We start from the raw sequence: 22,244 nt of genomic DNA, 5'->3' as shown, positions 1-22,244 counted from the left end.
CAACTAATTTCTTTCCTCACAGGATGAACCGTCACAGGATGACGGTTGGGTATCACTCATGATGGAAATAAGTGTTTACACTTTCTTTATCCAAAATAAAATCAATCAATCAACTCTTTTCCTTTTTTCATGGTCTTCCCTCTGTGTTTTTGTCCAGTATCAGTGAGAGTTTCCTCTGTGTGTTTGTCCAGTATCAGTGAGAGTTTCCTCTGTGTGTTTGTCCAGTATCAGTGAGAGTTTCCTCTGTGTGTTTGTCCAGTATCAGTGAGAGTTTCCTCTGTGTGTTTGTCCAGTATCAGCGAGAGTTTCCTCTGTGTGTTTGTCCAGTATCAGTGAGAGTTTCCTCTGTGTTTTTGTCCAGTATCAGTGAGAGTTTCCTCTGTGTTTTTGTCCAGTATCAGTGAGAGTTTCCTCTGTGTTTTTGTCCAGTATCAGTGAGAGTTTCCTCTGTGTTTTTGTCCAGTATCAGTGAGAGTTTCCTCTGTGTTTTTGTCCAGTATCAGTGAGAGTTTCCTCTGTGTTTTTGTCCAGTATCAGTGAGAGTTTCCTCTGTGTGTTTGTCCAGTATCAGTGAGGGTTTCCTCTGTGTGTTTGTCCAGTATCAGTGAGAGTTTCCTCTGTGTGTTTGTCCAGTATCAGTGAGAGTTTCCTCTGTGTGTTTGTCCAGTATCAGCGAGAGTTTCCTCTGTGTGTTTGTCCAGTATCAGTGAGAGTTTCCTCTGTGTTTTTGTCCAGTATCAGTGAGAGTTTCCTCTGTGTTTTTGTCCAGTATCAGTGAGAGTTTCCTCTGTGTGTTTGTCCAGTATCAGCGAGAGTTTCCTCTGTGTGTTTGTCCAGTATCAGTGAGAGTTTCCTCTGTGTTTTTGTCCAGTATCAGTGAGGGTTTCCTCTGTGTTTTTGTCCAGTATCAGTGAGAGTTTCCTCTGTGTGTTTGTCCAGTATCAGTGAGAGTTTCCTCTGTGTGTTTGTCCAGTATCAGCGAGAGTTTCCTCTGTGTGTTTGTCCAGTATCAGTGAGAATTTCCTCTGTGTGTTTGTCCAGTATCAGCGAGAGTTTCCTCTGTGTGTTTGTCCAGTATCAGTGAGAGTTTCCTCTGTGTGTTTGTCCAGTATCAGTGAGAGTTTCCTCTGTGTGTTTGTCCAGTATCAGTGAGAGTTTCCTCTGTGTGTTTGTCCAGTATCAGCGAGAGTTTCCTCTGTGTGTTTGTCCAGTATCAGTGAGAGTTTCCTCTGTGTGTTTGTCCAGTATCAGTGAGAGTTTCCTCTGTGTGTTTGTCCAGTATCAGTGAGAGTTTCCTCTGTGTTTTTGTCCAGTATCAGTGAGAGTTTCCTCTGTGTGTTTGTCCAGTATCAGTGAGAGTTTCCTCTGTGTGTTTGTCCAGTATCAGTGAGAGTTTCCTCTGTGTGTTTGTCCAGTATCAGCGAGAGTTTCCTCTGTGTGTTTGTCCAGTATCAGTGAGAGTTTCCTCTGTGTTTTTGTCCAGTATCAGTGAGAGTTTCCTCTGTGTTTTTGTCCAGTATCAGTGAGAGTTTCCTCTGTGTGTTTGTCCAGTATCAGCGAGAGTTTCCTCTGTGTGTTTGTCCAGTATCAGTGAGAGTTTCCTCTGTGTTTTTGTCCAGTATCAGTGAGAGTTTCCTCTGTGTTTTTGTCCAGTATCAGTGAGAGATTCCTCTGTGTGTTTGTCCAGTATCAGTGAGAGTTTCCTCTGTGTGTTTGTCCAGTATCAGCGAGAGTTTCCTCTGTGTGTTTGTCCAGTATCAGTGAGAGTTTCCTCTGTGTGTTTGTCCAGTATCAGCGAGAGTTTCCTCTGTGTGTTTGTCCAGTATCAGTGAGAGTTTCCTCTGTGTGTTTGTCCAGTATCAGTGAGAGTTTCCTCTGTGTGTTTGTCCAGTATCAGTGAGAGTTTCCTCTGTGTGTTTGTCCAGTATCAGCGAGAGTTTCCTCTGTGTGTTTGTCCAGTATCAGTGAGAGTTTCCTCTGTGTGTTTGTCCAGTATCAGTGAGAGTTTCCTCTCTGTGTTTGTCCAGTATCAGTGAGAGTTTCCTCTGTGTGTTTGTCCAGTATCAGCGAGAGTTTCCTCTGTGTGTTTGTCCAGTATCAGTGAGAGTTTCCTCTGTGTGTTTGTCCAGTATCAGTGAGAGTTTCCTCTGTGTGTTTGTCCAGTATCAGCGAGAGTTTCCTCTGTGTGTTGGTCCAGTATCAGTGAGAGTTTCCTCTGTGTGTTTGTCCAGTATCAGTGAGAGTTTCCTCTGTGTTTTTGTCCAGTATCAGTGAGAGTTTCCTCTGTGTGTTTGTCCAGTATCAGCAAGAGTTTCCTCTGTGTGTTTGTCCAGTATCAGTGAGAGTTTCCTCTGTGTTTTTGTCCAGTATCAGTGAGAGTTTCCTCTGTGTGTTTGTCCAGTATCAGTGAGAGTTTCCTCTGTGTGTTTGTCCAGTATCAGTGAGAGTTTCCTCTGTGTGTTTGTCCAGTATCAGCGAGAGTTTCCTCTGTGTGTTTGTCCAGTATCAGTGAGAGTTTCCTCTGTGTGTTTGTCCAGTATCAGTGAGAGTTTCCTCTGTGTGTTTGTCCAGTATCAGCGAGAGTTTCCTCTGTGTGTTTGTCCAGTATCAGTGAGAGTTTCCTCTGTGTGTTTGTCCAGTATCAGTGAGAGTTTCCTCTGTGTGTTTGTCCAGTATCAGTGAGAGTTTCCTCTGTGTGTTTGTCCAGTATCAGTGAGAGTTTCCTCTGTGTGTTTGTCCAGTATCAGCGAGAGTTTCCTCTGTGTGTTTGTCCAGTATCAGTGAGAGTTTCCTCTGTGTGTTTGTCCAGTATCAGTGAGAGTTTCCTCTGTGTGTTTGTCCAGTATCAGTGAGAGTTTCCTCTGTGTGTTTGTCCAGTATCAGTGAGAGTTTCCTCTGTGTGTTTGTCCAGTATCAGTGAGAGTTTCCTCTGTGTGTTTGTCCAGTATCAGTGAGAGTTTCCTGACGGTTAAAGGAGCCGCCCTCTTCTTGCCACGAGGAAATGGCTCCTCCCCTTCCTCCGCCTCCCGCTTCTCACAGCTGCGCAGCAAACATGCAGGTGAGATTTATGGTCTTTCCTCAATCATCATTATTGTGTGTTCCTCTGTCCTCCATGACACATTTGACATAAAACCTAATGATGGATGTGCGATTCACAAAACACAAGAATGCCAACGACTGAGGGCTGATAAAGATCCTGGATCCTGGAAGCCAAGGATGCATCAGAGTAGCATGCGATTTGGCCGACAAGAACAAATGGGAAACCCCAAGATTCATTGAGAGGACGATTACATCATTGTCCACACAACTCTATTCACCTTATTCTTTGCCCATACCAGGACGCTTCTGCATGACGTCATTTCGTAATTGTCTTTCCGGTTTTAAACACGGAAGTAGAGTATGCCTACCGCAGTCATTTAGACTTGCCAAAAAGCTGTTTTCAAGCTAAAAAAAAACCCAAACTGTTTTAAAGTTTTCTACTGTAGGCTACTGGCAGTGAGAAAACACTGTCGACGTGCTTTTGTAACTAACGTTAAATGCCGACCGGGTACAGCCATCGGCTCCTCGCAGCAGTAACGTTATGAACATGTAACTGAAGTTGGCCGCAGTGTAGCTTAATTCTGAATGTTGCCAAACTTCATTCATACTGACGTTTTATTTTGAAAATGGCCGCCAACTAGCGCTGAACCGGAAGAACAAATACGTTGCGTCGAACGCGGAAGAGAGAAAAAGTGGGCGTGGTGAATAAGGTGAATAGTGTAGTAGTTTAGAATGTTTAGTGAGGAGCTGGAAGAAACGTCAGGGAAACAGTATAGCATCTTTATTGATTGTGTGACATGAAAGCGCCCAGCCCATCTCAAACTGTCAAGATTCAGTCTCTGCTCTTGTGTTCTTGAACAGTTTGTTCTTGCCAAGAGAACTTGGGAAGAACGTTTTACACAAGTACACAAATATCAATAGCTATAGTATTTATAAGCACACTCAGGAACTCAAATCTAGCGAGCAAATGTTTTCATTCTCACCTCACCAGGAGACCTGCAGCAGCATCTGCAGACCATGTTCACTCTCCTCAGACCGGAGGACAACATCAAACTGGTGGGTACATGCAACTACAATGCACACACGCACGCACGCACACACACACACACACACACGCACACGCACACACTAGGGCTGTCACTTTTTATTCGAAATTCGAATTTAACTTCGAATGTGGGGGAGGAGGGGCATGTTCGAATGTAATTTGCCATGTTCAAATTATTTATTTTATTTTATTTTTAATAAAAAAAATTTTTTTTTTTATTATTTAACCAAAATTAACCAACTGCTGCTTGCTGGTAATGTTAATCCCATGTCAGAAAAAGTCTCCAGATTTGTCGCGTTAGTCTCTTCTGAGAAAGATTGTCTCCTGGGTCTGAAAAGTTGTCTCGAGTTGGATGCAGCCAAGTTTGTGAGGCAGTGTTGTGACTGTGAGCTTCTCCCTATCTCTCCACCAACCCGTGCTCAGGCGGTGCGTTTGGAGGCTGCTCACCCTCAGGGCACCCGCTACATGGTGGTGGTCTCCACCAACGGTCGTCAGGACACCGAGGAGAGCGTGGTTCTTGGTATGGATTTCAGCCCTACAGACAGGTAAGAGAGCACACACAGGTACACGAGAGTGCTTCTGCTTTTGCACCGTTTGACATTGTGCATGTTTCTAACATGGTGCTGTTTTTTGTCTCTCCCAGCTCATGTTCTGTAGGGCTGGTTTTGCCCTTATGGAGCGACACGCTGATACATCTGGATGGAGATGGGTAAGATTTGCCGACTAGAGCTAGGCAAAAAAAAGAAAGATGTATCGATATTAGGGGTGTCACGATACACTAATTTCACGATACGATACGATACACGATATTGGGTTCACGATAACGATACGATACGATATTTTAACAATATTCTTAACAAAAGTAAATAATTTTTATGTATTTATTTATCATTTATTTAACCATGTGAGTCCCGTTGAAATCAAAACCTCTTTTCAAGGGAGCCCTGGGAAAATACTGGAAAAATAGTCTTTCATTTGAAATACACAAAATACAAAACAAATGCTGTTTTTGGAAATTGTTATTATAATAACTATAAAACAACATGGAAGATAATGCTTCTCTTGCAATACTGTCACAAACTAAATGTTTGTTGCATGGTGAAAGAAAAATAAAGTATACAATCTATTTCTTAAATAACTCATGCTCAATGGTCCCTAAACTTATGTAATCTTATGTACCCCTTGAGCTGTTTTGCCATGCCAGTAGTAGTCTACCCCCTCACTCATGCGTGTTTATTCTGCTAAATTTGTTCTATTATTATTCAGGAGCAAAAAAATAAATATATATATATATACCGGTATATATATATATATATTTTTTTTTACAATATCATTTTTTTCTGACAATACGCATATCGTGACGTTTCGATATCGCGATATATCGTGCGACGAAATATCGTGACACCCCTAATCGATATCAAACCTATATTAATTTGAAGGAACTGATACCGATTCACAAATCCCAATATCGATCTTTTAGTAGAATGCCTTTTCCTGTGGATGCTTGAAGCTTTAGACGTGCGTGGTTTGGTTCTTAGCACAAGGTCTCGTAAACATTCATATTTTTAATAATGCTCCAGGTTAGAGGGTTCCTTGTACAATTTACAGCATCATTTCTTTGAGAATCTCTTTCATATCCAAGCTAAATTGGTAATGTAACTGGAATATCTATATCGAATCGGGAAATCAGTGGCGATACCAGTCCTATTCCTGACATCCAGTACTACAGTATGCTTTAATCACAAAGGAAACACACACACACACACACACACACACACACACACACACACACACACACACACACACACACACACAGACACACACACACACAGTGTTTTATAACGTTTTTTGTTGTTGACCCAACTGCTTTGTCTTCCCCCTCTTCTCGCCCCCAGGGGTTTCAGTGTGTCAACCGACAACCGAGTGCATGTGTTCAAGCCTGTGTCTGTGCAGGCCATGTGGTGAGTCATGTGTTCAAGCCTGTGTCTGTGCAGGCCATGTGGTGAGTCATGTGTTCAAGCCTGTGTCTGTGCAGGCCATGTGGTGAGTCATGTGTTCAAGCCTGTGTCTGTGCAGGCCATGTGGTCTGTGCAGGCCATGTGGTCTGTGCAGGCCATGTGGTGAGTAATACTGCATTTATCACAAGACCTTGTATAGATGGATATCCTCTACATCTCTCCTCCTGTTGTTGAGTTGGCAAGTGTGCATGTTGGCATCTAAATCCTGTGCCTTTATAGCATTGTATTTGGATGTGTTTTGGCTCCTCTAATCTCTACTTCTCCCCCTTCATGTCGTGTGTCTCCTTCACACCCTCTCACTCACAGGTCGGCCCTCCAGTCCCTCCATAAAGCATGTGATGTGGCCCGTTGCCATAACTACTTCCCAGGCAGCTTGTTCCTCACCTGGGTCAGCTACTATCAGAGCAGGGTGTCCTCCGACCAGGCACGCATCAACGAGTGGAACGCCATGCAGGACGTGCAGTCGTACCGCGCCGACTCGCCCGTTCTCTTCTCCGACGTGTAAGCGTCCACATGTGTATTATTGTGGAGCCTCATGTCTTAAAGTCCCTGGAGACCCAAATCCACAAAAACCTTCTAACTATTACATTTAGGGTCTTATGTGAGTAATTGTGTGCCTCAGAAAGTAGGAGACATTAGTTTCAACCCAAATCCCCAAAATCGCCACTTTTCTACAAGGTCTGGATTTCCATTTCCTCATTGAAGAGAGCGGTGCGCGGGGTGCTAAAATGAATGATCTTATCACGTCATAAGATTTAATCAAATCACACACACACACGCACGCGTGCACACACACACTGACACACACACAGTAGCGCTGTGCACTCGCAGTGGCAGAGTCGCTCTTCCTCTCTGTCAGTATGCACCGAGCAACAAGCGAACACACACACACACACTCCATCTCTCTTTCCTTCTCTCTCTCTCTCTCCTTCTCTCTCTCTCTCCATTTCCCTCCGTCTCTCTCTCTCTCTCTCTCTCTCTCTCTCTCGGAGGAGGAGACCTGCAGTCCTGCACGCACACACACGGGACACGCCCACACAGTCAGCGGGAGAAAAGACAGTCTAAAATCTAATTGATTCTCATGACTTTTGTCATGACTGTCAAACCTAAATTTATATACTTTGCGACGTTCATCATCGTTCAAATTTGGCTGGTGGCTTATTAACATAGGTTCCTGTGATGTGATGAACTCAAAATGCTAAATAATAAAAAAAATATTTCTGGTTTCCAGGGACTTTAACTCTTTTTAGATTACAGCTTCACAAATTCAACTAAAGTAATAATCCTGATTATTTTTGCTAGACCACATGATCACGATATTAATTTAACTTTATTGAAGGAAAACCCCTTGAGATGAATCATCTCGTTTTGCGAGGGAGTCCTAGAAACACAAATTTATCAACAATATCACAACAAAAGAGAATTACAGGTACACAGAGACACGTACAAATACTGCACCCACACACTCACAACCCCCCAACCCACCCACACCCCACAAACCATTTATAATCATTAATCATGTTTATTAGTCTTAGTGATTTCGGTATGCCAATATGGAAAGATTATTGCTTGGATTGCATTGTTACGGATATATAAAAAAAAAAGAGATTTACCAAGAAAGAGCTTTGGACGTCAGACAGTTGTGGGATTATAACATTCAAGCAAAGTCAAACTTTCCCTGAGTTGGTCCACTCACATGTTCTCTGAAAACAGTGTGAGATCTAAGTTATGTAACAACATTCTCTGTTTTATATGTTTTATATGTTTGATATGGCTGTCAAAGGAAAAGTGTGACTGATGCTTTGAAAAGAGGAGAAATGTGAATTGCAGAAAGGGAGATTGCTTGAGGCAAGAAGGTGGGCACATGTCTGGTTTTGAGTTCAAGTGAGCAAAGGATCTTACAGATGGTTAAAACACCTAGAGTTCGGTTGGTTTATGTACACAAGAACACACACACTCGCTCTCTCACACACATGCCAGAGGACTTGTTTCATCTTTTGAAGCGATGACATCTTAAGACAAATATGGCCATATTTGAACAAATCTCCATAGTAACACACACACACACACACACACACACACACACACACACACACACACACACACACACACACACACACACACACACACACACACACACACACACACACACACACACACACATGGTCAGATAGGTAGAGCATAGAGTATGCCACTAAACCTACCATGGATAGGGTATTGAGTTATATTGCTTAAAGTGTAATCCATTCATAGAACCATAAGGTGCTTTGGCTAAAAGTATCCAGCACATGGTATATGTTGCCATTACTGCATCTGTATATGCAAATGGTACTTGCACTTTCAAAGGTTAACAATCATATTTCAACTGAATCTGCAGACCTACAGAAAGAGAACGGACAGAACGACTGATCAAAACCCGCTTGAGGGAGATCATGATGCAGAAGGACCTGGAAAATGTCACCAGCAAAGAGGTGAGTCTGAGCTCCATCGCTAACAGTCATTGTTTGGGAAAAGTCCATGTTTTGCGCCTTTTCACTCATCAGTAGTTAGAAGGAATGGACTGGTCACTACAAATACTAATGTGGTTTATTTCTGCGTGTTCGTCTGCATCATGGTGGCTCTGTGTGTTCGTCTGCCTCATGGTGGCGCTGTTTGTTGTGTAGATCCGGACAGAGCTGGAGATGCACATGACATGCAACCTGCGGGAATTCAAGGAGTTCATTGACAATGAGATGATTGTGATTCTGGGCCAGATGGACAGTCCTACAGAGATCTTTGAGCACGTCTACCTGGTAGGTAGGACAGTCCTACAGAGATCTTTGAGCACGTCTACCTGGTAGGTAGAGACACGTCTGGACACTGAATGTCTCGTCACACTGATACTCACTGAAAAAATAAAAAAAAACTGCTTAGTCAGGTCACAAATTAATTAAAGGAACAGTTAAGAACACTGAAGGGGCTCAGTTCTTAGACATGAATGAATGATTATAAGTTTGAATAGTTCAAGTTCAAGTTTATTCGTATGTCCCAGAAGGGCACTTTGGGTTCCAGCAAAACATAAAACCATAGAAAACAGGCATAACATCACGCAACATCCTGGATAAAAACATAAAGTGCAGACACAGTTAAACACAGTATAAGCACAAAGTAGCAGTTTAAAGTGCCAGTGTGTGTACAAAGTGCAAGGCTATAGGCCAAAGTGGTCGTTTTGACACTCAACGCTACACATTACAAGAAATAAAATGCTACAATAATACATATTGTATAAAAGAACGCAGAAGACCAAAGAAGGTTCACAGTTTGCTACTTATAAATATGCCAGTATAAAATGAGTTCAACATAATAAGCATGTATTGGTCCTGGATTAAGCTTAATCCACTTCTGGGACATTGCCAAATATGAGATAGCAGCGACTAGATCTAAGTTTCTCCTCCTACTTTCAAGGTACTTTGTCCTTGCTTGTTTTGTAGGATTTAAGCATTATGAAAAGCTCTGTTGAAGGATATGAACTAGTCTGAGGATTGCTTTTGTTTCCTACAGGGATCTGAGTGGAATGCATCCAATTTGGAAGAGCTGCAGAATAGCGGGTAAGGAGAAGAAATTGCACAACCCTCACAGGCTACTAGCCTTATTGCAGTCAATATAATAATTAAGGGTTTTGACAACATACTGTATGCATTTTTCTTTTTCTTTTTTTTTGCAATTTATTGTTTTTTGTAGGGCTCCCCCAATTTTTTTCCCCGTTGCCATGGTAATCGACGTCCAAATCAATGTTTGAATGATCGTCCCCCCCCCCTCTCTCTCTCTCTCTCTTTGTCTCTCCACAATGCACAGCCAGCTAAGGTGAGGTGTAGCTTTGCGAGACAGCCTCTCTAGTTTCCTGGCTGGGCAGGGTCCTTTTAGCCTGGTAAACGTGAACTCACATTTCATTCCGTTCTACCAGACCGTCTGGCCACAAGCCCTGGGAGGGTATTTACAGAAATGGCCAAGCGTTCTAGCCAATCAGCGACCCGCCTCGTAGTTGACATCGTAACCGGCCAATCAGGAACACCGCTAGCAAAACAATAATGGTTGCCTCCATCCCTGTCTGCCGCGAGGGCTAACATCAACGTTTGTTGAGTTTAAACAGCCCTAAAGTGCAGTTATCGCAGAAATATACTCTTAACTCATTCTCTGCCAGGGTCATTTCGGTCTGTGTGCTCCCAGTGCCAGGATTTTGAGCATATTTCCTGATCTTCCAGGACCCACAGAATATTCTGTGCTAGGAATAAAATTACACAACATATCTCACAATAAAGCAGAGACTCTCTTCTTACCCCTTGTAAAAAACTGAAACTCTACCATGTTTCCTTGTTTAGTTACAAGCAGTGGAAGTTAGCTTGTTTTCACTAAAAATGCCCTCCTTGGAAGAGAAATGGGAGAAAAAGAGGTTTTTAGTGAAGGACACCGTTTCAAGCAGAACTCTCTTTTGAGCCTTTTATTTTTTGCCTCAGTGACACATCAGACATATACAGTATTTGTTTTCCCCAAAAAATAAATAAAAAATAAAAAATAAGAGAATGTATTTGAGGGAGCTGTGTCGGTCCATCCCGCCCAGTGAGCGGCTACAGAGAGAGAGAGAGAGAGAGTCTGGCCCCTGGGGTTTCTTGACAGATGAGGCTTGGCCGCAGCCTCCTTGCTACAGTATTGTCAGTAAAATGGAAGAACCTCAGAATAAGTTGGAACCTATTTCGAGACATGGTCTTTCCGAAATAGGTGGTGTAGGACTACACACAGGACTGGGACTAGGACTGGACTGCGCCTCCATCGACTCAGAGTCTGAAAACACAAAATATCAAAGTATGATAAATATGTGCACAAAATCAAATAAATAATTTACTTTTACAGTTGCCATGTGGATTTTTAGCTTAGCTTGATAAAAGCATAAACACATGGAACCAAATTAACCCTTATGTGGTCACACTCACACACTCTCTCTCTCTCTCTCTCTCACACACACACACACACACACACACACACACACACACACACACACACACACACACAGGAATAACGAGTGCTGTAACGTTACCTGCTGTCACGTTACCTCTCATAACTAACGTTAGCACAGAAGATCACACAATAGCTACGTTAGTGCTGTAAACTTTGAAATGTTTATGTGACACTTGTAGCCTTGACGCAACGTAGCCACTACCACTAGCCATCTCACAGGCAGCTGCAGGCACCCAAATGGCCGCACATGATCGTCACTAACGTATCGATCACAATATAACAGTACATACCTTCTGCACAACGTTGCACAACACAGAGCTAGTTGAGTCGCTAAGTTTACACAGACGGCTGTGTGTGATCATTTCATCTCAAACGCGATATAAAAAATAGGCTACTTCTTACCAGTGGCACCATTGTCATCGCTCTCTCGAAGTGGCACCCATTCCTCCTCCTCCGATTCATCTGTGTCAGACGGATCAGAACGCTGTGAAGGGGAGCCTTCGTCGCCCTGGCGCTCCGTCGTGGAGCAACAACAAAATAAACGCCGGCGTCTTCCTCGCCATCGTCGCCATCCGAGAACTCTGGGTCGGACTCTGTTTCGACCACAGGCTCCATCTGGACCCTGGGCAGGGGCACGGGACGATGAAGCCCCATGGTCTCTTCGATTGTCCGCTGGCGTGGACCGGGGTGCGTGCTGGAACTGGGCCCAGGGGAATCCAAGCCTTGAGGACGCCCAGCAGTGCTGCGGCTGCGGCCACGCCGGCGACCGCCTCTCTTCATCTGCTACTGCTAAATAGATTACTGCTAAATGGGTGACTATACTATAAATACTAAAGTAGCGGGTTCCTTTTATCAGTTTGAGTTGAAACAATGTCACAGGCTGGGAAAGTGTCTGATCTAATGTAAACAACCAAAACATGAAAGTACGTCCGAGTACGTCCTTGGCACAGAACGCCATTGTTAAAAGTACGTCCGGGTACGTCCTTGGCAGAGAATGAGTTAACAACAATTAAACAAGTACAGGAGTATGCAACAGCGGAGTTTCTCGGTGGAAAAATATGTTTTTGCCGTTCTCCCGAAGTGGATTTGGGTTTGACTGGATCCAAAGCTGATTGGCTGAAGGAGTTGTCTGTCAAGGCAAGTACACCCGCCCAACTTCCACCCACTGCAAACACTGGGTGAAAGCTTAAGGCCAGACGGTCTGGTAGAACCGAATGAAATGTGAGTTCACATGACCGGCTGGTTTACCAGGCTAGGGTCCTTTGGGCCAACACTGTGCTTTAACACAGAAAACTTACTCCATACCACCACCGGCACAAACACACGCACCTTGCCTTCAAATGCCCAGCAGGCAGCAGCTACAGGCAGTGAGAGGTGGAGCTGAGAGCTTGTGTTGTAAACATGTAAAGAAGGAAGTTAGAAAGTAACATACACATTCTTTCCTCATTTCAACCCAGTGTGAGTTCAGGTGTTCAAGTGAATTCAACTCTTTTATTATGCCTCCGCCGGCGATAGCCAGGCCGGAGGCATTATGGATCCGGGTTGTCCGTCCGTACGGCCGTACGTCCGTCCGTACGGCCGTACGTCCGTCCGTACGATGTTTGTTAACGCGATATCTGAGGAACGCCTGGACGGAATTTCATCAAATTTGCCTCAAACATCGACTTAGACTCAAGGATGATTTGATTACCGTAATTTCCGCACTATAAGCCGCACCGGAGTATAAGCCGCAGCAGCAAAATTGCCTGTTTGTTACATATATAAGCCGCACCGGACTATAAGCCGCAGGTGTTTTAACACGTTCATTGCCAACGACGTGTAAACACGTTTTCAGAATCCAGCTGTTGACTGCCAGCGACGTGTTAACACGTTTTTGGCATCGATTTTTCTTTTTTTGACGGTGGGTTGTGCATCTAACCCTTTTACATCTCTTATATAATTATTGGAGCCACCGAACGTTTACAACCCATTCCACCGACCCACTAAGTGGCAACAGTGCTCTCCTGACTAGAGGAAGGCAAGCATTTTTTTAACTTGTCACGCCATTCTCACCCCAGCCATTCTCATGAAAATGGATGGGGGAAAACGCTTTCTTTTTCGCGCTGATTGCTGGCGATGCGGGATTGCAAATTTACATAATAGATTACAAGTGGAACACACTTTGAAACACGCAGCATAAATATGACCAGAATCGCAAAAGCTTCTCTCAACCAAAACTCCAAGAAGCGAGCGAGTCCATGCCGACTTCCTCAAACAGCGGCCGTGCAGACAGGCACAGGACAGCAGCAAAGCACTGAGACTGTGACGGCCGCTGCAGCCAAGAAGAACGCCCACGGAGGGAGGAGTTGAAGCAACTCTCCCTCTCGCTCTCTCCCTCTCTCTCTCTCTCTCTCTCGCTCTCTCTCTCTCCCTCCCTCCCTCTCTCTCTCTCTCTCTCTCTCTCCCTCTCCCCCTCTCACTAGGATTAAACCTAGTGCGTCTCCCTCCCGAGAGGGAGGGAGAGAGAGAGAGAGGGAGGGAGAGCGAGAGGGAGGGAGAGAGAGAGAGAGAGAGAGAGAGAGGGAGGGAGAGCGAGGGGAAGGGAGAGAGAGAGAGAGAGAGAGAGAGCGAGAGGGGGAGGGAGAGAGAGAGAGAGAGAGCCAAAAATGAATGGTTAAAGTGACTGTTCTATCGAAAAAGCCGTTTATCTCTGAATATTTTTTCTGACGCTAAAACCATGCTGTATTCAACTGCTAATGCTTACATAACTACTAACTCTACAAACTAACTCTTTTAGACAGAGAAAGTACACATTCTATTAGTACTTTTGAGATATTGTATGTTCACAAACTCCAAGCAGAAAATAATCCTCGGCTCTTGTAAAATGAGCCACAATCCTCAAAAAACGGCTTGGCAGAAGCTACCTACAGCAAGAAAAAAACGGCTGGCAGTCAATGTGTTAATGTTTTTTTTTTTTTTTTTTTTTTTTTTTTTTAATTGTGTTTTAATGTTTAATTACCATATGTAAGGGTTCATGCACAGAGGGGATTGTCGGGAAAGAGATGGCTGTTTGAGGAAGCTCCCATTTATTAACATTTCAACAAAACAACATAACACAACACCACCTGTGTTTTTTTTTACAGTGCACACAGTGTCCGCGGTGTGGTGAAAAGAGGGCAAGAGAGGAAATTAAAACAGAAGTGGATTTATAGTTAGAAAGAGTGCTAAAAAAGAGAGAATTCCGTTTTTTTTTTTTTTTTTTCGAAAAAATCCATAGATAAGCCGCACCGTTATATAAGCCGCAGGGCCAAAAAACGGGGAAAAAGCCGCAGCTTATAGTCCGAAATTTACGGTAGATTTTGGTGGTCAAGGTCACTGTGACCTCTCAAACGCCATTTTCAAGCTTGTTAACGCGATATCTGAGGAACGCCTGGACGGAATTTCATCAAATTTGTCTCAAACATCGACTTGGACTCAAGGATGAACTGATTAGATTTTGGTGGTCAAAGGTCAAAGGTCAAGGTCACTGTGACCTCTCGAATGCCATTTTCAAGTTTGTTAACGCCATATCTCAGGAATGCCTTGACGGAATTTAATCAAACTTGTCTCAAACATCGGCTTGGACTCAAGGATGAACTGATTACATTTTGGTGGTCAAAGGTTAAGGTCACTGTGACCTCTCAAACGCCATTTTCCAGCTTGTTAACTCATTCATGGCCAGTTTAGGACTGCCAATATTTGGCACAGGCCAAAGATTTTCATAATTGTTGGTCATCTTTCAAGACCCACAGTAAATTATCTATTAGCACCAAAGTGATTTGCAATACCTCAAAATGAAGATGTACGCCTCTGGGTTCACCAGGAAAAAAAAAGTGAGCTTTTAGCATGTTCTGTACTCTACTTATAGCCATTTATATACACCCTGTTTTCACCAAAAAGGTCTCTCTGAGAAGACAAACAGCAGAAAAGGCCATTTTTGTAAAAGACACAATCTCAGGCAGAACTCGCTCTCAATTCTTTTATTTTGAACTGTATTGACATCAGACATGTAAATATTATTCGTTATGACACAAATGACAAAAAAAATAAATATATATATATATATATATACATGAAGTGCTTTTTTTACATTCAACAATACAGTTTACTCAGTGTGAGTGAGTGTGCAGACAGACACACAGACAGACAGACAGACAGACAGACAGACACACAGACAGACACACAGACACACACACACACACACACACACACACACACACACACACACACACACACACAGAGAGAGTTCTGTCCACAGCTGCTGCTGGATCGCACCTCCTTTCCCCGCAAATTAGCATAGGAGGGGAACACCAAACTGGACTGAGATCAGCATCTAGCCTCCTCTGCCTCTGCATCGTTTTCCTCCTCTCGTTCGGGCTGGGACGAATGCTGCGACACAGGAACGGGTCCGGCTTGGCTTTGGGACCAGGCGCTGGAACCGGATCGATCATGTTCGTCATGGGTTTGACTACCGCGAACAACTCAATCCAGGTTCGCCCTGCAGCAAGGCGAGCAGTGCAGCGCGCCGAGGGGCGTTTCAATGGCATTTCTCCTCTCTACAAGGAAGCGCGTTTCTCTGTTTTCTGTTTTTCCTCCTGCTCATTTCAAAACAACAGCTGCGGTATGTGTTTGATCGCGTGTTGTCGGCTTGCCTTTGAGGCTAGGGACCTGATAACATGTCACAGGCTGGGGAAGTCTTTGAACTACGCGCTGCACTAATAAAAACAAAAACACGTCAAACACGTCATTGGCCCTCTGGGCTATTCCTGATAACACGTCAAAGACGTCTTTGGCCATGAATGAGTTAACGCGATATCTCATGAATACCTTGACGTAATTTCATCAAATTTGCCTCAAACATCTACTTAGACTCAAGGATGAACTGATTAGATTTTGGTGGTCAAAAGTCAAAGGTCAAGGTCACTGTCACCTCTCCAACGCCATTTTCAAGCTTGTTAACGTGATATCTCAGGAATGCCTTGACGGAATTTAATCAAACTTGTCTCAAACATCGACTTGGACTCAAGGATGAACTGATTAAATTTTGCTGGTCAAAGGTCAAAGGTCATGGTCACTGTGACCTCTCAAACACCATTTTCCAGCTTGTTAACGCGATATCTCACGAATGCCTTGACAGACTTTCATCAAATTTGCCTCAAACATCGCCTTAGACTCAAGGATGATCTGATTAGATTTTGGTGGTCAAAGGTCAAAGGTCACTGTGACCTCTCACACACCCAATTTCTAAGCTCTGTAACGCAACATCACAGGAGCGCCTTGACGGAATCTCTTCCAATTTGCCTCAAATGGCGATTTGGACCCCAGACTGAACTAATGGCGGAGGCATAAGTCCGCGTTGCGGTCGTTCTAGTTCATAATGTTATGAAGTAGCAGCAGTGACAGAACCGAGAGCAGGGAGAAGTCTGCTAATGTTACGTTGCAATGTGATGAGCCCACCTGAATAAATTAACATTTTGTAGCAAATAATAATATCCACACTCCGTGTCTGCACCCCGTTCTACCCTAAAGCGTGGCACCCATTCCATCCTATATTTCCATATTTTTTATATATTTCTCTATCATATGATTGTTTGATGTGTTATTATTACTACTGTAATTTGCTACTGTTGTGTCAGCTAGCCCTCCTCAATATTTCTATATTTTCTATATTTCTTTATCAATTGTTCAATGTGTTATCATTACTACTAGAGGTCGACCGATATTGCTTTTTCAATGGCCGATGCCGATCTTTAGAGAGCAGGGCGGCCGATGGCCGATATATAATGCCGATTATTATAATTTTTTTCATTCGATAAAATACGATTAAAATAAACTCCTCAAAAAAAGTTCTGAAACGTTATTTCGCTCGATTATTTCTCCCCTTTAATAATACCAATTGGTATTGTATTTTATATCGTTGGAAAGCCTGATTAGTCACCTTTACAACAGGGTACAACTTGTAAGGATTATGCATTCGTGGAATGAGAAACACACAGCTAAACGTGTGGGTAGTGCCCCCAAAAAATGTGCCAAAATCTCCTGCAATATTCTTCTGTTGGTATTTTTTTTAAAGAAATCTAGTAGCCTAGATCTCCATTATCCATTCATGCACATTGAAAATCGAATATAACATTATACTGTAGGCCTACATCTAATATAAGATGTTATCTTAGCCAGTACAGTAACATGTTTCTGATTATTCTTTTTATTAAATAGAAAAATACATTGGGTTATGCGGTATATATTTCAGTAGTGGCTGGTAGGCTATAGTGAGAGAACAGTATGTCAGAGAACTCATTCATGCACTGTTCTATACATTAACAATAATAATAATAAATATAGCCGCAAGCGGCGATGCGGGGTCCAAGCTTCCGGTGACTTGGGGGGTATATGTCAGATAGTGCACATTTATTCAGACTTGGTATGTGCACAAGTAAACAAAGTTTGGTTGAGATCCGGTGACCTGACGGTTTCCAAGCAGTACTAGTAGTAGTAGTAGTAGCAGTAGTAGTAATAGTAGTAGTAGTAGTGTTGGTAGTAGTGGGAGTGGTAGCAGTAGTAGCAGCAGAAGTACTAAGAATAGTAGTAGTAGTAGTAGCAGCAGCAGCAGTAGTAGTGGTGGTTGGCTGTTATAGCGCCACCATCTGGTGGATTGGTGTAATTTTTTCCTCTGAGTAGTGGGTGATGTCTTGAAACTATGTGGAAAGGTGGGTGATGTGGGGCGTATGGTTTCTGAGATCCACACACTTTTAGGGCAGGAAAAGAACAAAAGCAAATACACACAAGTTTAGACATTTATCATTTCAAAACGGTTTCACGTATCCAAAATCCTTTAATAACTTTAGGTCGGGGTAGTCCATAAATAACCCAGAAAAAGTTTCGTGTGATTTGGCCAAACAGTCTAGGAGGAGCTCGCAAAAGTAGGTTTTTGATTAAATTCAAAATGGCGGAAAATCTAGGCACACGCAAATGGGCGTGGCCTATGTGGATAGATGCATATTGATCCAAGGAATCCAGGATAAGTGAAATTTTGAGTATAGGACACACGGTTCAGAAGATATGGACCATAAGGCGAAATGGTCTGTTATAGCGCCACCATCTGGTGGATTGGTGTATTTTTTTTTCTCCGAGTAGGGGGTGACCTCTTGAACCTATGTGGAAAGTTTAGGTGATGTGGAGGGTATGGTTTCTGAGATCCACACACTTTTAGGGCAGAAAAAGAAGAAAAACAAATAGACAATATAGCCGCAAGCGGCGATGCGGGGTCCAAGCTTCCGGTGACTTGGGGGGTATATGTCAGATAGTGCACATTTATTCAGACTAATATGCACAAGTAAACAAAGTTTGGTTGAGATCCGGTGACCTGACGGTTTCCAAGCAGTAGTAGTAGCAGTAGTAGTAATAGTGTTGGTAGTAGAGGGAGTGGTAGCAGTAGTAGCAGCAGAAGTACTAAGAATAGTAAATGGTAAATGGACTGCATTTATATAGCGCTTTTATCCAAAGCGCTTTACAATGTGCCTACATTCACCCATTCACACACCGAAGGCAGCCAGCTGCCACGCAGGGTGCTGGCACAGCCATCGGGAGCAATTTGGGGTTCAGTGTCTTGCCCAAGGACACTTCGACGTGCGGACTGGAGGAGCCGGGGAACGAACCACCAACCTTCTAATTAGTGGACAACCCACTCTACCTCCTGAGCCACAGCTGCCACTAGTAGCCAATAGTAGTAGTAGTAGTAGCAGCAGCAGCAGTAGTAGTAGTGGTGGTTGGCTGTTATAGCGCCACCATCTGGTAGATTGGTGTAATTTTTTCCTCTGAGTAGTGGGTGATGTCTTGAAACTTGAAGTAGTACTTGGATAGAAAGCAGTTTTTGTGTACAATATCCCTTTAAGTATCTGGACAGAAAGTGGTATTTGGGTAGAACATACTGTCAATACGACAAGTACTTCTCTGGCTCTGCAGATACATATAATATGGTCTACAAAGTTAAATACAACAGTCTGGATAGCTCACTTGGTAAAGCACATGACTTATGCTAACTAAAGACCATTGCCGCTCAAAGTTCAAACCCCATGTGGGATGAAAAACTTTCAACTTCAGACAGTTAAGTCAGTGACAGTAATTAAAACCCCACATGCTGCCTCCTTATTTTGCGGTGTTTCATGAACTTTTTCAATATCTTGGAAATGTTAGCTGGAGATTGCGTGGCTGTGTTCAAGAACGTGTTTTGCAACAGGAGAGGTTAGTTCTTGTCTCATGATGGAGCTTTTGTGTTCTGAAATCAGAATTTTCAGTTGTCATTGTGTCTTTCCCACACACACATCAAACCATAGGGCGTAGTGGCGTCCACTACAGAAGGTTGATGGGGTTTATCCCTGAAATTGCTTTTGGTGACTATAGCCAGCACCCTGCATGGCAGCTTGTCATGCAGTCCATTTACCATTAAGGACATTTTTGTATTACACACATAATGCACCACTTTACATTAAAAGTATGCCCTGAATGGAGGTGTTTGAACTAATTGGTGTGGGTTGTGCTGTTACAATGAGCACATGAGTGACAAGGATAATTCAGATTGAATTCTCTTTTTGGACCTTTCACATGTGAAGACACAATAATGTATTGGAATGTTTTTCCTCTCTCATCTGAAAGAAGGCTCCCAGCAAACACAATTACATCATGATGATGTTCTGATATCATCTTTCAGTGACGTCCAGGACTAGGCCAAATCACAGCCGATTTGAGGATCATTTAGACATCTACACAGGAATGTCAAGATGACGTCGAAATATGACATTACCATGAATAGGCATATTCAGTTATTCTGCTATGTACACAGTGTGTATTCAGCAGCGTTATACATAATTATATCCAGATTAACCTTTATTCTACATTTTCAAAAAATAAAACAGTTACCTGGCCGTGGTTTGAACCCAGGACCTCCAGCTTTGGGGTCTGCTACTTTACCCCTACACCATCCTTCCACAGCAATGACGAGGCACGGATGTAACCTTATTATGGCATAAACTTGTTTTTATTCAAACGTGGGTGTCAAGTCTTTGTGGATCGGGCATTACTGTGTGACATCTAAACCAACTGTGTATTATGTTACAGCAGATGCAGAACCCCAAAACACATTAACCCCACCCAAAATGCTACATTCCAACTTCCAGTAGTAGTAGTAGTAGTAGTAGTAGTAGTAATAGTAGCAGAAGTAGTAATAGTAGTAGTAGTAGTGTTGGTAGTAGTGGGAGTGGTAGCAGTAGTAGCAGCAGTAGTTGTAATTGACCGGTTAATGAGTTGTGGGCAATTTAGTGTTGGCGTGTGTTTCATTAAAAGTTTCGAGATTTAGCATTTCAAAACGGTTTCACGTATCCAAAATCCTTTACTAACCTTAGGTCGGGGTAGTCCATAGATGGCCCAGAAAAAGTTTTGTGTGATTTGGCCAAACGGTCTAGGAGGAGCTTGCAAAAGTAGGTTTTTGATCAAATTCAAAATGGCGGAAAATCTACCACGCAGAAATGGGCGTGGCCTAGTGGGTTAGATACATGATGCTCCAGGGAAACCAGTAGATGTGGAATTTTGATTCTACAGCTCGCAGTTCAGAAGTTATGGACCGACAAACGTGAAATTGGCTGTTATAGCGCCACCATCTGGTGGATTGGTGTAATTTTTTTACTCTGAGTAGTGGGTGATGTCGTGAACCTGTGTGGAAAGTTTGGGTGATGGGGGGTGTATGGTTTCTGAGATCCACACACTTTTAGGGCAGGAAAAGAACAAAAGTAAATACACAAAAGTTTAAACATTTATCATTTCAAGACGGTTTCAGGTATCCAAAATCCTTTAATAACTTTGAGTCAGGTAAGTCCAGAGATGCCACAGAAAAAGTTTAGGCTCATTCAGGCAAATGGCCTGGGAGGAGATAGCAAAAGTAGGTTTTTGATAAAATTCAAAATGGCGGAAAATCTAGGCACACGCAAATGGGCGTGGCCTATATGGATAGATGCGTATTGATCCAGGGAATACAGCCGAAGTGGAATTTTGATTCTACGCCTCACGGTTCAGAAGATATGGACCATAACGCGAAATGGTCTGTTATAGCGCCACCATCTGGCCGATATGGGTAATTTTTTGTTTTTGAGTAGTGAGGCAGATTTACAATCTATGTGCCCAGTCTGGCTACGCTGAGCATTACAGTTTCTGCTGTACATACAGTTTTACCGGAGAAGAAGAAAAAAAAAAAAAAAATCGGAACAGATACAATAGGGATCCACGCACTTCGTGCTTGGACCCCTAATAATTGGAATAAAAAATCGGCCTTGTGAGCAAGGCAGAGGCCGATGCCGATTAATTAAAAATGCCAATAATCGGCCCCAATTAATCGGCCGCCCGATTAATCGGTCGACCTCTAATTACTACTGTAATTTGCTACTGTTGTGTCAGCTAGAATTAGCTAGACATATTTTCTGTGAAGCCCTCTGGGACATGCTTGTGAATTAGGGCTATATAAATAAACTTGACTTGACTTGACTTGACGTGTCTACCTTGACGGCTGCACCGGACTGAGAGCAGTTAAACCAGGACAGATTAGGTGCTCCGGTATCACCGGTGTTGTTGTCACAAGTTTATAAGCCTAGAAGAAGGTTCACTATGAGCCGTGCTGAGATGTGTTGTGCAAAATGTGGTCAAAGAAGAAATTACACAATCTTTCCTGTTTTTCGGGGTGACCCGGTGGCTCACGTGGTAGCACCTAGCACGTGTACCACAAAGGCTTAGTCCTTCGCGCGGCCGACCCCCCTGTTCGAATCCGACCCGTGGTCCTTTGCCGTATGTCATCCCCTCTTTCTCTCCCCACCCTTCCTGTCTGCCTACTATCTTAACTAATCTTTAAAAAAAAATCAAAAAATAATAAAATAATAATGTTTCCTGTTTTCAACCCAATGTGAGTCCATGTTTGTTGTTTGTTCCTCCGTTTGGCTGTAGTGTGTTACCTGATGTGTCAGTCACACAGCGCTGCTGTTGTCTGATATTTGAGCCGTTACACAGCGTCATCGCCACAGCAGAGGGAACACACGACGTTACAGAGTTTTTCTTTCTTTTTGTGGCCCCCCTTCCCCTGTAGAAGCTTTGAT

The 22,244-nt window shown here is 43.2% G+C and overlaps 1 protein-coding gene across 1 annotated transcript in view; it reads left to right on the top strand.

Annotated features, from left to right (window-relative positions):
- ssh2b (slingshot protein phosphatase 2b) overlaps positions 1 to 22,244 on the top strand; it is an 87,958-nt gene that overhangs the window by 53,818 nt on the left and 11,896 nt on the right. The window contains exons 3-11 of the mRNA XM_083654429.1: positions 2,946 to 3,058; positions 4,031 to 4,095; positions 4,508 to 4,629; positions 4,728 to 4,793; positions 5,980 to 6,045; positions 6,409 to 6,603; positions 8,480 to 8,573; positions 8,766 to 8,894; positions 9,643 to 9,689. Coding sequence (XP_083510555.1) covers positions 2,946 to 3,058; positions 4,031 to 4,095; positions 4,508 to 4,629; positions 4,728 to 4,793; positions 5,980 to 6,045; positions 6,409 to 6,603; positions 8,480 to 8,573; positions 8,766 to 8,894; positions 9,643 to 9,689 — 897 coding nt within the window. The remainder of the gene's footprint in view (positions 1 to 2,945; positions 3,059 to 4,030; positions 4,096 to 4,507; positions 4,630 to 4,727; positions 4,794 to 5,979; positions 6,046 to 6,408; positions 6,604 to 8,479; positions 8,574 to 8,765; positions 8,895 to 9,642; positions 9,690 to 22,244) is intronic.

The sequence above is a fragment of the Poromitra crassiceps genome (genome assembly GCF_964638095.1).
Source record: "Poromitra crassiceps genome assembly, chromosome: 1".
Taxonomy (NCBI): Eukaryota; Metazoa; Chordata; class Actinopteri; order Beryciformes; family Melamphaidae; genus Poromitra; species Poromitra crassiceps.
This window is presented reverse-complemented; position numbering and strand designations above follow the sequence as displayed.